This window comes from Lichenostomus cassidix, chromosome 15 (genome assembly GCF_008360975.1).
Source record: "Lichenostomus cassidix isolate B80296 chromosome 15, HeHo_3.0, whole genome shotgun sequence".
Taxonomy (NCBI): Eukaryota; Metazoa; Chordata; class Aves; order Passeriformes; family Meliphagidae; genus Lichenostomus; species Lichenostomus cassidix.
The window spans coordinates 5,405,236-5,420,866 of NC_139496.1; the positions used below are offsets into that span (position 1 = coordinate 5,405,236).

The following is a 15,631-nucleotide window of genomic DNA, read 5'->3' on the forward strand; positions in this document are numbered from 1 at the left end:
TTTTGTGGGGGGTTTTTTTGGGGCACAGCTGTCCTTAAAAATAGGATTCCCACATTCATTTTATGTGGGTTTTCTGTAGAGCTTTTTATTTTATCATTAAGACCGTGCTCAGTTTTATGAGAGCAAGTGTGTAGAAGTGTTCTGGAGAGGAGCACAGCCTGGATTTTCATTTATACCCCTTGCTGCCCAATGCTATTGACCTACTCTGCATTATCCTCTATCCAAAGCTCCATCTTTCTATGCCTTTCGATCTGAAAAAAAAAACCAACCCAACTTTATCTGCTTATAATAAAGGCCCTGAAGCTGTGATATTTACCACAGTTGAAATCAAGGAGAAAATTTATTTGGAGAGAGAAAAAAACATTAATGATAATGAATAGTTCAGGGTCGCGGCTTCCCCCTCTGTGCGGGTGGTACCGGCTGGCGGGGGTGCCCCCCTCCCCCCCGGTGAGCGGGGAATGGTATCGCCCGGCGGGGCGGGGCCGGCGGAGGGGCGGGGCGAGGGGCGGCCGTGAGGCGGCGCTGCGGGAGAGCCCGGCGGGTCAGGGCGTGAGGGGCTGAGGGGGTGTGAGGAGCGGGTCCGGCTGTGCGGGGACAGTACGGGGCGGGTCAGGCTGTGCGGGGCGGGTCAGGCTGTGCGGGGCGGGTCAGGCTGTGCGGGGACAGTACGGGGTGAGCGGTACTGCACAGGGTGTGCGGAGGCAGTACGGGGGTGTTAAAGGGTGTGCGGAGCGGGTCGGACTGTGCGGAGGCGGTGCGGGAGGGCACAGGGGGCAAGTACAGTGCGTCAGGCTGTGCGGAGGCAGTACGGGGTGGTACAGGGTGTGCGGAGCGGGTCAGGCTCTGCCGGGCAGCTCAGCAGAGTGCGAGGACGGCCATGGGAGGCAGAAGGTTGGTGCGGTGCGGGGGAGCGGGGCACGCAGCGCTGTGAGGAGCGGTGCGGGGGAGTGGGGCACGCAGCGGTGCGAGGGGCGGTGCGGGGCCCGGGGAACCGCGCTGCCGAGCTCCTGCTCTGTTCCGAGGCAGCATTCACACTGCGCACCGGGCTCTGATGTGCTTCACAGCACGGACCATCCCTCCCCTCTGCTTTAGGAAACGGGAGGTGTGGAACTGGCGGGAATGACAGCAGGCAGCAGCACCTTGTTGTCACAGCTTCCGTCACCTCCCGCGTGTGTGACAGCACCGCCTCTCTCCGTGACTGCAGCCCGTGAGCTGGAGAAAGCCTAAAACTTGACCATCCTGCATCATCTTCAAAGTGCAAATGTACCCACTGCAGACTCAAGATGTGCTGCAGGAGCCCTCCGGGTCTGACTGCTAGAGATAAAACTGGATAAATCTATTGGGATGATAAAGGATTCAGGTGGTTAATTTGGGTTAAAAGGTCAGTGACCATTGAGATCAACTCTCTTTATAGTTGTGCAGGAAGCAATTCTGCAGCCATAAAACCCATTTTGTAGCAAAATAAAGAGAATGTAAAAGTAAAATCAGAGATAAGAGTGGCTAGAGCTTTGAAAGTGGTAGTCCAATGCAACATTTTATTGATAATGAGATACTTTATTAGGTTAACTTTATTTTGGTTCCAAAATAGTACTTCCCAGACTCATAATTAGTTCTGACAGCAATTAGAAAAAAAAATCATGACCTTTAAAATAATGCTGGTATATCTAGTGCATATATTAATGACTTATGATTAAGTGTAAGTTTTAAGCTTTGTAATTAAAGATAATTGCTTTTATGAGATTTTCTGTAATTGTAACATTATATCTAATACCAATTGTTACACATTTTAAAAACCCTCTGGAGAAAATCTTAGAGGTCCAAGTAATTGCTGCAGATCTCATTTTCCGTGCATTGGGTTTAAATTTTTACCCTCTGAGCCTAATTTGTCGCTTTCTTTAATTAATGTTGTTGCATGAAATTTTTCCCTTTTGGTCATTTGATACCCTGATAGAGATTAGTTATGTTGTTGTCGACTCTATGTAGGATGTTGTTAGCCAAGATCTTGTCAGGTTGAAGATTGGGTAAGTACGACCAGCTATGTGACAGGCTGTATTACCACTTTCTTTGGTTCTGTTTGTTATTTCAATGTTTTCTGTACTGAAATAGCAGTTTTTAAAAATCTCTCTGCAGGTGGAATGCCTCCTGTCACTCAAGTGGCTCAGCAGATTAGCCAGGAGGAAAAAGCAACAGCAAAATGGACCAAATTTGTCAAGTCTGCAAAATTCCTTACCTGCTCCACACAGCAGGAAGGCAACTCTGCCCCAGCAGGTACAACCAGCAGGCTGGGATAAGAAGCATGTGCTTGTGGTCTCAGTGCCAGTTCCCTCACGACAACAGGTATCAGATTTGTGTATTATCTTGCACGGGGAGTGTTGACCTCTCTGTTTTGTGGGGAGACGTTGTGTGGATGGCAGAATTTATCACTCCAGCTTGGGGAGAAAGGAGCAAATAATTCCAGTAGTTTTTGCAGATGACTTTGCCAAACCTGACAATTTGCTTCAGATAGCTCTGGTATATCTCAGCTGGGTATGAATCTTTCTTTACAATAAAACTTTGTGTTTATTTCGATTTAGAATGCTCTGTGGATACCTGTGTCTCTCATTTGGTTTTAATTAGTGCTGCAGATATACATGATTTTTCTTGAAGAAAGGAAAGGGCTGAGAAGGAATCAGACATGTTCTCTAGGGAAGTAGCATTTGTTCTTGTAATGAAATCCTAGAAGGAGATTTAATTAAACAGAATCCATTATTTTAACTTATTTAGAATAAGGTGGGAGGAATCACAATGAAAATTTGTGCTGCTTGTGCTGACTTGCCAGCAGTTGCAGGATGCTTACATGTGTTAATAAAAATGCCAGAAACTAAATTTATTTTTATATGAACTTTTTAGAGAATTTTGTCCATCTGCCATTCTGGCAGAGTATTTAAATTCTGTGAAATTTCTCACTCAATCAGCCCTGCTCTTCCAATGAGATCTAGAGGTACTGTATTTTAGGAGGAAAAACAAAAGTTCCCAAGACTGAGTACCACTGCACCTCAAGCTTCTCTACTGATTTTTCACATTACTGCTGCCTCACAAAGTCCTTCAGAGACTTTACTTAAAGCTGCACAAAACGCATTATTCATCATCTTTTAATAAAGTGCAACTGTGGAATGTTTCCAAGAACTGAACAATAATTTCCATTGGTTATCCATGTAACATTTTTCAGTGTCTGTATTGGTTTTGTGTTGAGGAGTAGGAAACCTTAGTTTAATTATGTTTACTTGAAGAAAAATGAAATTCTGCAGCAAATAACAGCACTGAGAAAAGAAGGTTTATGGTCTCTGAAACATCTGCCCAAACTCCGTGAGGCACTAGGGCACAAATCACACCATGATTATCTTTCGGAAGAAATGCAGTGAATGGCAACTGATTTTGTTCAAGAAAGAAGATGGAAGATGATAACTGCCAAGAGAGTACTGTGAATTTGATCTTTTCAGTGAGAAAAGGGGGGAAGAATAGGCAGCATTTTCATGGTCAGGATGTGGTCACTGAGGGTGTGTGAGTTTGGGGTTGCCTCTCCACTGTATTTGTAAACTTTAAACAGTAGTCCTAAAAGGATTGCATTTTCTTTCTTTAGAAATATGCTTTTTAGATAAAGCTTACAACAATTTCATTATTTTATTTTAGGGTTTGTGTGTCAAGGTGGGAATAGTTGGGTTCTGGAACGCCAGTTCCACAAAGGCAAATGTTTAGATTGCAAGCATTTAATTAAGTGCAGAGCTTGTCATTTGAGGGCACTGCCCTGTGCCTGACTCCTGGTAACATGAGCATAATGCTCTATTTCCATGGTGTGGGTTGTTGGAACCTTTTAAAGTAATAGCAGCTGCTCTCTGCAAAGTCACATGACACGTGGCTCTTCCATGCTCCACTTTAATTCTGCCATCAGCTGTGAGCTTTTTGATCATTCTCAGATAATGTGGTATTATAACCACTATTTTTTTAAACTGCAGCTGAATAGTAGTAAAATATTTCTTTGTATTTTTTTTCCTTTTTTTATAACTTAAGCATGCAGACTGCTCTCTCTTTGGTGTGATTGGAATGGAAAACCAAATTACTTGCTATGAAGCACAAATACTGCCAAGACTGAAGGTAGCTATAAAGGTTATTGAAGACATCTACTGCTCCCCTTCATCACCCAGACTTGAGCCAGGGAAGCTCAAATCAAATAGGTATGTAGTGTACAGGTGATTGATTTATTTTTTATTGATTTTTTTTTTAAAGTAACAGGTGAAAATGAATAATATTTGTGAGGGCTCAGAGGGTTCATTCAGAATTATTTGTTTCTCTTGTTATCTTTTGTTTTTAAACTGATCGCTGCTACGACTATATGCCAATCTTCTGAGGGAAAGCAGAGTGCTTCTTATTGCTTAATAGTTCTTTTCATTAATGAAGGCTCAATTTTGATCTTTCCTGCCACACTCAAGAGCTGAAGTCACTTGTGTTGAAGTCATTTGATCAAACAGTGAAAGTAAGTTCTGGTGTAGAGTTTCCAAGGAAAATAATTAAGTCTTCTCCTTCTAGTTAATTTTAAGTCTAAGATGTACTTGCAAAACACTGAAAGAATTTTTTTGGGGAGGGAGCAGGGGGCAGAAAAGATGTTAAATTTTGAGCTCATTTGTATTTTGCTTTTGAGTCTTCCCTCAGAAGAGAAGTTGGGAGAGTCCAGTTTTGACTCATGGAGCAAATGTAATTCTGCTGTAGAGCAATGCAGATTTAAATTTTACAATAAATTAACCTGATATGAGCAGAGTATGGTTAGTGAAGCCCAAGACAGCTTGTGTGACATGTGGCTGTGACAGGTGACAAGGAGGATGTCCTGCACTTGTGTTATTAGGCTGTTCTGGCAGAAGGGAGCATTGGCAGTTAATGAAATTAAAGTGGAAGTGATAGCTGGAGTATATGTGTAAAACAGAAAAAGAACTCATTTTTTTGGTGTTCAGACATCTTTGGTTTCCTGGAAATAGCATACACAAAACAGTTACTGTGAAGTCAGCTCTTACAACTGCAGTGTTTTTAAAACCATACCCTTAGTTAAGGCTTTGCTCCACTATGAAGTTTGACCCGTATTAGCATCTTTTGGGGAGTTCTTTTGCTGTCTCCAGACTCCAAAGATGATTAAAGGATATGGGAGTTCTGTTATGCCCCTTCCATTTAATCCTTCAGAGATGACTGAAGCATCAAAGCATTTGGTGTACTTGAATGTTATAGTACAGTGTGCTTCTTCTGCATATTGAGAGAAGCAGAATCCCTCCTGCCGTATGTTCTTCAGCTGGGTACCTCTATCAGCTCAGATTACACACTAAAAATAATATTTTTGCCAGTAAGCATAGAGCAGGAAAGCAGATTTATTTTTCATTGCGATACCAAAGCTAACATTTGTCCTTGTATCACAAGTGTCAGCTTTTCTCCTGCTCTCTTCTCTTTTCATAGCCATTCATAGAACTCTCTCATTAAATAAATTATCCTTATTTTCAACTTTTGTTTTTTGCATAAGCTTTATCTGGTCACAGCAGATTCAGAAAAGAATTTTGAATTTAAAGGGTATCCTAGAAGAAAAAAGACAACTAAAGGAATGCCTGGAAAAAATATACTTTTGGAATGCGCATCATTGTTCCAGAGCCCGCCTGTATGGCAGAGACCATGTTGGAAACTTGTTCTTGGATCAGTGAAAGAAAAATCTCTCAGCATTGTTCTGCCAGGATTAACAAGTGGCACTGGGCTGGCTTTGCAAATTGCTTTCCATATTCCAGCACTTCAGAGGTTCCAAAGGATCCATTGCAGGAACTCATTCTGACACTGAAGCAGCAACAGATTGCCCGAAGGATGTTATTACGAGGTAATTGAGAAAAATCCATGTGCAGTCTTTGCACAGATTTGATGGGTGTGTGCTACCCTCCAAAACAGGGTATTTATGGGAACAACTGTAAAATGCTAAATTATAAATACACTGTTTTGTTTTATTCTTTTTGCAGGCTACATTCCTTTATGCCGAACCTATTTGCATTCCAGATGTATAATTTTAGATCATTCTAAGATCTGAAACTCTCAATAGTTCCATGGCAACTGTTATTAGTTATATAACAATTCTACTTTATTTTGCTCTGTTTTGTATTTGTTGTGGTAATACTGACAAAAGTAGGAGGTGTAGTAAGTTTATCTTGGCAACTCTATGGGTAGTGGTAATTTCCTCTTCAGTGTTTTTGCATTTACTTGATGTCACATAAAACCTCATGTACTGATTTACTTTCTATTACCTTTGGCAAGGTGCTTTGTGCTTCAAGTATTAATGGTTCTGAGTAGTTAATAGCCCAAGCAGCTGAAAATTAGTATAATAAAGTTTTAATTTGTTTCATAGAGACCTGTGCATATTTCCAGCTAAAGCTGTTGCTTCTCTGTGTCTGTATGTAGCAAATCCCCCTTACACATACACCCATGGAATGAAGCTCTTGAAGATCAATCTCAAGGAACAGATGCTTCCCTACTTCCATTCAATGCAGCAGATAGCAGGGCCTCATTTTCTCCAGTTTCCAGATCCCTGACTGGTGCAGCATGATTCAGGTATTAAAACCCCACCACTGGTTACACCTGTGTGCAAGGGGCTTTCTCTAATGGTTGAGTGTGATCTGCAGAACCTTCAGGTTCTCATTTTGTAACCAGGCAAGCTGGGAGCTCTGGCTACTCTGCTTTGGAAGCTGAAAGCAGAAGGACAGTAGGTTCTGAAGGATTTTGACACATGATCCAGGAGCTTTTCCTGAACTTCCATTGCCTCACATGAGTGAGATTTAGTGAGAGTGGTGCTCACAGCTGGCATTATCTGGTAAGAGGATCTCTTACTCAAGCTAACAGAGAAGAGATGCTCATAGTGGGAGGGGAAAATGTTATAGGGAAGTCTAATACATTTGCAAAATTCATTTGCATAATTTCCTTATTTATTGAAACAAATTATGTATGTAGCTGTAGCACAAATATGTAATTATATATGAAATATGTCGGTCATATTGTTATTTGATGAGGCATCTAGGGTGTTTCCAAGGAGTATGCCACTAGTTATCCTATGTTTATGAGCAATTTGTGCTTCAAAGGCAGATGTTTTATTTCACAATAGCAATTTGATTAATTGCTTTTGCTTTCATTATCTGTAGCTATTTACATTGTTAGTACTTTAAGTGTAGTTGGTGTTTTTGTGTTGGCAGTTCCTCAGCCTTACTCCAGGGGCTTTTATTTTTTGTAGAGTGCCCTGGCATTGCCTGAGGATAAATTGAAAGTATGCTCCTCTCCCTCCCCAGTAAGATTCTCTGTATCCTCTGGGGCCTACAATTAGAGCAAACATTAACAATGGAGTTAAGTTTTTCTTATTTTTTATTCTAAATTTCATCATTTTGCTTTCTGTCAGATGCACTATAAAACCTAAAAGAATACTTTGCCTTAAAGCAACACAAGGCAGCACAACAGAAGGGATTTGATTTCGTCAATAGAAAGAAAAATTATGGAGCATGTACAGGAATAATCATTCAGGTGTGCTTAGTCATAGGACATGATGTGATTACTGTAATAGACCTTTAGATTTTTATCTGGCTGCACCATAAATTAATAGTTTTAATGGTAGACAGATTAATTAGGAATTGTGTAGATCTCTAATGTGGGCAGTCAGATAAAATGTTTGAATGCTTAATGTAGGTTGGGAAAGTAATAAGAAAGCAATTTTTCCAATCTTCTCACTCTGTTAAAAAAGTTTCTTTAGAGACTTATCCTTTATTATTGTGAATTTGTAATTAAGTTGCTTGTTTCCCCATTTGAGGAATTCCTAAAAAACTTCAACCAAGACAAGTGATTCTTCTGTGCTATCCTTTCTTCCCACACTCCTTCCACAGGTGTCAGTCACACAGATATGAATACTGTTCTCTTCTGTGACACTGATTTAGATCTGCTGATGGACACACATTAAGGGATGGTGTGACAAATTTGCAAGAGGCAGAGATGTCTACATGTACAGGTGAATTTCATGCTAAGAAATTGGTGTTTTAAAATCAGAAATAGAGAGAAGATGGTTTGGGGTGAAACTAGGATTTTTGGTTGAGGTCATCCTTCTAGTTTAAGTAACTTGGTCTCCTAAGACCCCTTCAAAGTGTATATCATAGATCTGAAAAAGAGTGTTTAACATTTGATTCAAGAACTGGCTGCTCAGGGAGGCAATTGTTCAACAAACTTTTTATCTCAGGTATTGTAACATTAAGAATATGAGCAGTTATTTGATGATAAAAAATAAGTGTTCTAATAGATCTGAGTCAGAATTTTGAGCAAGTAGTGGTATATTTATTTCTAGGCTTGTTTGGGAACCAGTGATATGTGTTCACAGTTAAATTCAGTAGAAATCCTGAACTGTCAGCTCATATAGAAAATCAGAAGGTGACAGCATCTATTAATAAAACTTTGCTTGTAAAAGGGTTACAATGATAATGTAACCTTTTTATTGGCATTGTTTTAATCGATCAAAAGCAACATCTCCGCAGCAAAAGGTCTCAAATACATCTGTAATCTGACTTTTCTAAACTTGATTTTAAGATGACTAAAAATTTTTTTACATAATGCCTTATCTTATTGAATACTTTAAAATATGTTTCCATAAGGTTCTTTGCTCTGAATATGGAAAAGAGGATTTTAGAACATTTACGGAAGAGACACTGTCTGAGCTAAGAAATGATGCAGACTGAGAGTTGTGTGACTCAGGAAACACCATGGTTCCTACTCAAAACAGCTGGCCAGCTTAGTGGACCAGGTATGGGGATTTCTCTTGTTTTATGTAAACCTTTAGAAATATTTTGAATTTACTTTCCTGTACAACAACCAAGTGGCTTCCATAAAGTACCTTGTTTTCAATCCATTTACATGAAACACTTCTGTGCAAATTTAAATACTGAAACACTCATGGGAGGTAATTTGAGCCTGTTGATAGATCTGTTCATGTTCTGAAACATTTAAGTCACCAAATGTTCCCCTGAGGGTTGTGAAGTGCATTGGGATAAATTGTATCTCATGTTGTAAAACTGTTTTGCAGTCCTGTGCTTTGCCAGATTATTTGCAATTTTTTCATACAGGTCTTGGATCATGTCAGTTGTTTGGTTAACTCTTGTAACTATGTTTATCAGTCTCCAAACCAACACCAACATTGTTACATTAAAGCCTTTGCTGGTCCAGAGGGAAAAGTGAGTTTAAGTTGAAACATGCTTTGCATTGTGAGGACTTGGGAGCTTCTGGGGTCGTCTTTGTTGGTTTTTTAATTTTTTTTTTTTAATCCCTCATTGCTATTAGAATACTACACAAGTGTTTACCAAGCAGAAACATACTTGTATTTTAGAATTTTTAATAGCTTGGTATACAAGCAAATGTTAGTAAATAGCTTCTCCTGACAACAGACTAATATAGGTTATATTTATTATATTTCCATACACTTAGGAATATGAATTTCCCCACTGTTATAACAATAACAGTGACCTTGGATGTATCATTTTGCATTACCATTATTTAAAAATAAAGAAGGGGAGCTGTTAAAAATATTTAAAGTGGCAGCATATTGATTGTCTTCAGTCAAAACTTGTTGATAATGATGAATTTTGAGACAGGGCACGTTTGATTATGTAATTTTGGTACCTCAGCCTTCACTTTGTATTTATCCCAGAACATAGGTGGTCATCCTCTTCGTGTTAGACAAGCCTATGCTAAAGACCAGAATTCTGAGCATACTTAAACCTGTATAAATCACTTTGAGTTGATGACAATGACTACTAGAGAAAGAAGTTCCTCAAATAAGTTTCTGTAAGTTTAATTCTACTGTCAATATTTTTTCCCAGATTTAACAGTAAATCACTTTGGTGGCCTGATTGGTGATTTTTTTTCTCTTAAGCACAAATATATTTCACAGGACCCTTTCTCTTTGTCCTAGGTTAGACTACAGATGTATCTAAGTATTCTATTACCACCAGCTGTGGGCCGTTAGCTGTTCTCACCTGCTAATGACCCACCCCGGATAACACAGTGGGCCAAAAAGGACCCACCATGGACTTATCCTATTGTGAGATGCTCTGCCCAGGAGGGAGGAGCCAAGCATTCCCACCTGCATATAACCTGGCCTTGGAACTGCCTGAGCTAGCCCTGTCTACTGGGTTCCCAGAGGACAAGAGCTACCACTGGCTCTTCAGCTGGAGACCAGACCTTCACAGGATCACTGCTTCAACTGAATTATTTCAGTTGGACTGCTACCACCACCCTAACCGGGTGTCAGGTTGTATTTCTGTCAGTGCTTTTCCTTGTATTATTTCACTTATTTTTAATTTTTCCTATTTATTTTAATCTTGACTTGTGATCTCCCACTGGTTTGTTTTCAAACCAATACACTCTTGTCGAAGGCTCTGTGATAACCCTTAGCCTTAAGTTAGTGTGTTTACTGTCCAAGAATCAAATCTGTGCTAGTGTTGATGTAACGAAAAGCCTGAAGTGCTTCAGTATTGCTCCATCTGATGTACCAGAAGTTCTTCCTCCTGTCCGGGTGGAACCTGCTGAGCATCAGTGTGTACTCGTTGTCTCTTGTCCTGTTACACCGAGCAGAGCCCGCTCCGTGCTCTGAGCCTCCCTGCAGACACTGACAGGCACCTCTTCTGCAGGCTGAACAGCCCCAGCTCCCTCAGCTGCTGAGGGGAGATGCTCCAGCGCCTCCATCACCTTTGTTTCCCGGCGCTGCCCCGCTCCGGGCGCTCTCAGCCTCTCCCGTCCTGAGGCGGACAAGCCTCGCGAGCGGCAACTGTGCATTTTTACACTGTGTCTTAAAGAGTTAGCCCTAGTCCCTGCGCGGACAGAAACCACCCTCCGGTCGGTCCTCACCCTCCCCTGCCTCTGCTACAATAAATACGATGTTTCTGCCCTGTCGCCGAGCCCGTTCCTATCGCGACAGGCGCCGCGGACAGCCCCTCGGCGCGCGCAGGCGCGGGGCCGGCGCAGGCGCGGCGCGGCCCGTGGGCGTTGGCGCAGGCGCGGCGGGACGCGGTTTGTCTCCTGCCGGCGCTGGTAGCGGCGCCCCCGCCCGCGCTTCCTGCCCGCAGCGAATGGAACCCGCGGCGCCCGCGGTAAGTGCGGCCCGCGGGGCCCGCCCGGGCCCGGCTGCCTGCCCCGCTGCGCCCCGCGCCGCCCCCGACGGACCCGTCGCCGCAACGGCGGCGGCCGCGGGGGGACGGGCCCGCCCGGCGCGGGGCGGGGGACGCGGGGCGGGCAGGGCAGGGCCGAGCCGGGCCGGGGGAGCGCGGCCGGGCGGGGGGAGCCCCGGGCGGGGGGAGACCCGGCGGAGCGGCGGCGGCGGGGCTGCGGTTCGGCTCCGGGCCGGGCGGCACACTGCGCCGCTCGCACACAAAAGGCGATCTCTGCTCCGGGACCTCCCTTATCGGCCTGTAATTAATTAAGTGTTTTCACTGGAGCTATAAGTGTTAGTGAGGTGCGGATAATTAAAATAATGAGACCTTGTTGCTCGTGGTATCGTTTAATCTTAATTGTTCGGTATCGGCGCTGTGAAAGAATCACAATACCTCGAAGAATTGCAGTATTGTTAAATCTTTCGGAAGAGGGGCCTGTAAGGAGTGCAGTTTCTTTCCCTTCCCGCTGTGCTGAGGGAGCTCGCTCAGGCTGGAGCTCCGGGCAGCGGGAGAGGCGAGCCCCGCTGGGCTGAGCCCCCGAGCGGGAGAGGCGACAGCCGGCGGGATGAACACCGGAGCGGGAGCGGCGCGATCCGCCCGGAGCAGCCGCTGTGCCCGCTGCGCTGCCCCCTACCCCGGCACGGCACGGACCGCTCTCGGCCCCCTGTCACTGCTGGCACGTGTGTGACAGCGCTGCTTCGCTCCACCTTCCCGGACAGCCGCCTCTTTCCCACCGCAAGGAAGGGAATACCTCCATCCCCAGGGCTTGTGCAGATTGCTGCAGATAGCACAGCACAGGGGAGCGGAGGGTTGTGATGTGCTCCCTGCTTGGGCAGCGGAGGAGCGGGAGAGCCGGCAGCACCCGCTGCATCCCATTGCATCTCGAGCTTCCCAGCAGTGATGCTGCCTGTTGCCATTTGCAGCCAACGTGGAGTTAGGAACACGAAGGAGTGGCAGCATGTTTGTGTATGTTTGGCTTGAAGTGCTAAAAATGAAAGTGTTGCTTTCAAAATAGGAGAGAGATTTTGAAAGGAAAAAAAAATAAATCAGGTTTCGTTTTCTCTTGCTGCTATTTTTGTGTGATTCCCAGCCGTGGATCTATCTGTCAGTGCATGTCATTGGAATTTTTGTTTGTCTGTGATTGAAATACAAAACCAGAACGTTGTTGGATTTCTGGGTAGCTTGACTCAATAAACATAATTTTAAATGAAATGCAGATTTGGTTAATTTTCGTCTTATGTGTTCTGAAGGAAAGAGAAGGCAAAGTTAAACGTCAACTACAGTAGTTTTACATACATTTAGATGATTTGGCCTTCATTAGCTAGAACAATTAAGTTGAGTGGTCTGTCCATTTTCATATTTTTAGTTACTGTTGAAACAATGAACTGTATGTTTTAAGCAATTATGTTCATAAGAAGTTTGTATTAAGAGTTAGAAGCACCGAAACATTGGTAATAATGAATGGCAAGACAGAGTAGATGTATTTAATACTTGAGACTTCAGACTGTCGCTTCTTGAAATTCCACAGCAAGGGAAAAAGTCCTGTTTGTTTTTTTTTTTATTATTTGAAGTCATTTTACCTAGCTAAGGGGAACATAGCATTTGTAAAACTGTTTAATAGCATTATTAGCTAGAAAAATTTCTGAGGGATTTAAGTGAGCTTTTGTTGTGCTGAGGGTTTTGGATCATTTGAAACATTTCAAGTAACTGCAAAACCAGGACAACGGAGTTCTTACAATAAAGTAATCTTTCTTGTTGTAACTAAATAATTTTAGTTGCAGAAGAGTTTTTAACTTGACTAAATGTTTGTTTTTGTGTATTTCTTTAGCGTATACTGTAAAACCCTAGATCAGTGAGGATGCATCATGGTAATGGTCCTCAGAATGCCCAGCGCCAGCTCCAGAGATCCAGGTCCTTCACAGGCAGTGAGGGAGAAGAACAACAGGCAAACCTACCCCAGTCCCCCGCAGCTTCCTTTGCCCCTTCTGCAAGCCCCTCTGCCCCGCAGTCCCCCAGTTACCAAATCCAGCAGTTCATCATGAGCCGGAGCCCGGTGGCTGGGCAGAATGTGAACATCACCCTGCAGAACGTGGGCCCGGTGGCCTCGGGCAACCAGCAGATAACGCTCACCCCACTGCCGCTTCCGAACCCGACGTCTCCGAGCTTTCAGTTCAGCCCCCAGCAGCGGCGCTTCGAGCATGGATCCCCCTCGTACATCCAGGTCACTTCTCCGCTGCCCCAGCAAGTGCAGTCGCAGAGCCCCACCCAGCCCAACCCGGTGCCGGTGCAGGCGCTGCCCAACGTCCGGGCAGGCACTCCCGGCCCCGGCCTGGGCATGTGCAGCCAGAGCCCCACCAGAGGATTTGTGGATGCAAGCGTGCTCGTGAGACAGATCAGCCTGAGTCCTTCCAACGGCGGACACTTTGTGTATCAGGAAGGACCGGGAATCGCGCAAATTGCTCAAGGAGCTGCTGCACAAGTGCAGCTTCCATCGTCTGGGACGCCTGCCACGGTGAGGGAGCGCAGGCTTTCGCAGCCTCACTCGCAGTCTGGGGGCACCATCCACCACCTCGGGCCTCAGAGCCCTGTGGCCAGCGGGGCAAATATGCAATCTTTGACCAGCCCGGGCCACATCACAACGACCAGCTTGCCACCCCAGATCAGCAATATTATCCAGGGGCAACTTATGCAACAGCAGCAGCAAGTGCTTCAAGGGCAGCAGCTGAGTAGGCCCATTGGATTTGACAGGACTTCTGGTGGATTGATAGCAGGAGTTGGAGGACCGAGTGCGTTTGGAATGACATCACCTCCTCCTCCCACGAGTCCTTCACGGGCCACTGTGCCACAGGGGCTGTCGAGTCTTCCTCTCACTCCTACAGCTAACACAGCAGTGAAAAAACAACCCAAAAAGTTGGAGGAGATTCCTCCTGCCAACCAAGAAACTGCTCAAATGCGAAAACTATGTTTGGATCATCACCACAAGCAGATGGAAATTCTTAAGGAAACTTTTAAGGAATGTTTGATTGAACTGTTTTTCCTGCAACATCTTCAAGGGAATATGATGGACTTTTTAGCTTTTAAGAAGAAACATTGTGTTCCTCTGCAAGCATACCTGAGGCAAAATGACTTGGATCTGGAGGAGGAAGAAGAGGAAGAACAATCTGAGGTCATCAACGATGAGGTAAGAAACTTTTTTTGGAATAAAATCATAGATGAAGTTGTAGCACTGGGATTGTGAAGTATTAAAGAATGTGGCAGGACATGAAAAATAATTTTTGCTTGTTGAAGTATGGCAGTTTTTCATATAGCAGTTGGCCTGAGAGAATGCAGTTCTGCTGGGTAGTGTGATTTGATGGCTGGTTTGAGTGTGCTGTTAGATTTATGGATTTAAAATAGAAGAATAGAGGTGAAAGGAGCTTTCACTGTCCCAGTTAGTTGCACACAAATTAAGATGGTATTAGTGTGGAAACGGTTTTAAGCTCTTAGAATGGTTATAACTAGGAATTGTAGTTTGAATTTCACTTAACTAGACTTAGACAAACCAAAAAAAAAAGCAAAAGCATTACAAGAGGTTAACCTGTATTTGACTCATGTGACTTCTAACCATAGATGTTACTGAAGTTCAGTGTTGCTGTGGGTAAGAAAAAACGTGAATTAATCTGATTAGTGAGAGAGAACATGTAAGGGTCCACAGTCATGTATTAGGTCATGTATTAGGTTATTCAGGCTGCCCTGGAGCTCTGTGTATGAGTTGCTGTCTAAAGGATTAACAACCAGCACTTACAGACTGGACATTGACAAGTTCACTTTGTTACTTATGCAAAGGTTTAAATTACTAACTAGTCTGAATTCACTGTTTATTAATGGCAAAGGACTTGAAAGAAGCTTGCCACAAACAGGTGCTGTGCAGCTTTTCCTGCATGGTTGTACTCATCTGTAGGTGCTGGAGCACTACTCTGGTGCAGAGCCTGCCCACAAGCCAGAATGGCAAGTGGTTGCAGCAGGGTAGATAGAACTGATGCCCCTGCACCACTTGGCACTCATAAAAATATTTTTAAATTTGTGAAAATGTCTACGGGTGTAGAGTTGCTAGTTTGTGGAAGAACCAATATTATGTAAAAAACCTCGTTTGCTTTGAATACCTTTTGGAAATGAGTGCCTTCAGTGAAATTTGATGACTCTTAGGTATGAATCATTAGCAATCATACCTTCAGTTGGAATTTGTGGGAAATTTTAGCAGTATAACGGCTGAAGTTTAATTTGTTCATTGCTCTGTTGCCTAAACTTCTTGATTAGGAAAAATATATTTCTGCTTATGACAGTTATTGACATTTTTAAAGGAATAATTTCTTTATGTAGTAACATAAAAGCTAGCCTATTACTGTAATTTTTTGACAATGGATATTCAGTAT

General features: G+C 43.5%; 1 protein-coding gene, 1 non-coding gene and 1 pseudogene across 5 annotated transcripts in view; all 3 read left to right on the plus strand.

The window, feature by feature from the left end:
- The first annotated feature begins 900 nt into the window (after positions 1 to 900).
- Positions 901 to 12,120, plus strand: LOC146430256 (uncharacterized; annotated as a pseudogene). Its single transcript, XR_014855391.1, has 9 exons — positions 901 to 2,337; positions 3,270 to 3,455; positions 4,048 to 4,211; positions 5,537 to 5,878; positions 6,400 to 6,600; positions 6,700 to 6,859; positions 10,969 to 11,159; positions 11,696 to 11,895; positions 12,056 to 12,120. The product of XR_014855391.1 is annotated as an uncharacterized LOC146430256 (transcript).
- Positions 6,723 to 15,631, plus strand: part of LOC146430257 (E1A-binding protein p400-like) — a 51,480-nt gene continuing 42,571 nt past the window's right edge. For 2 of the 3 annotated variants that reach the window (XM_085075741.1, XM_085075742.1), the window contains exons 1-5: positions 6,723 to 6,859; positions 7,914 to 8,035; positions 8,670 to 8,818; positions 9,138 to 11,159; positions 13,048 to 14,400. In XM_085075741.1, the coding sequence (XP_084931867.1) occupies positions 13,078 to 14,400 (1,323 nt within the window). In that variant the 5' untranslated portion in view covers positions 6,723 to 6,859; positions 7,914 to 8,035; positions 8,670 to 8,818; positions 9,138 to 11,159; positions 13,048 to 13,077. The remainder of the gene's footprint in view (positions 6,860 to 7,913; positions 8,036 to 8,669; positions 8,819 to 9,137; positions 11,160 to 13,047; positions 14,401 to 15,631) is intronic. The other variant, XM_085075740.1, reaches the window with a different exon arrangement.
- LOC146430258 (small nucleolar RNA SNORA49) lies at positions 7,235 to 7,373 on the plus strand. The gene has a single exon (XR_014855395.1). It is a non-coding gene; the product is annotated as a small nucleolar RNA SNORA49 (small nucleolar RNA).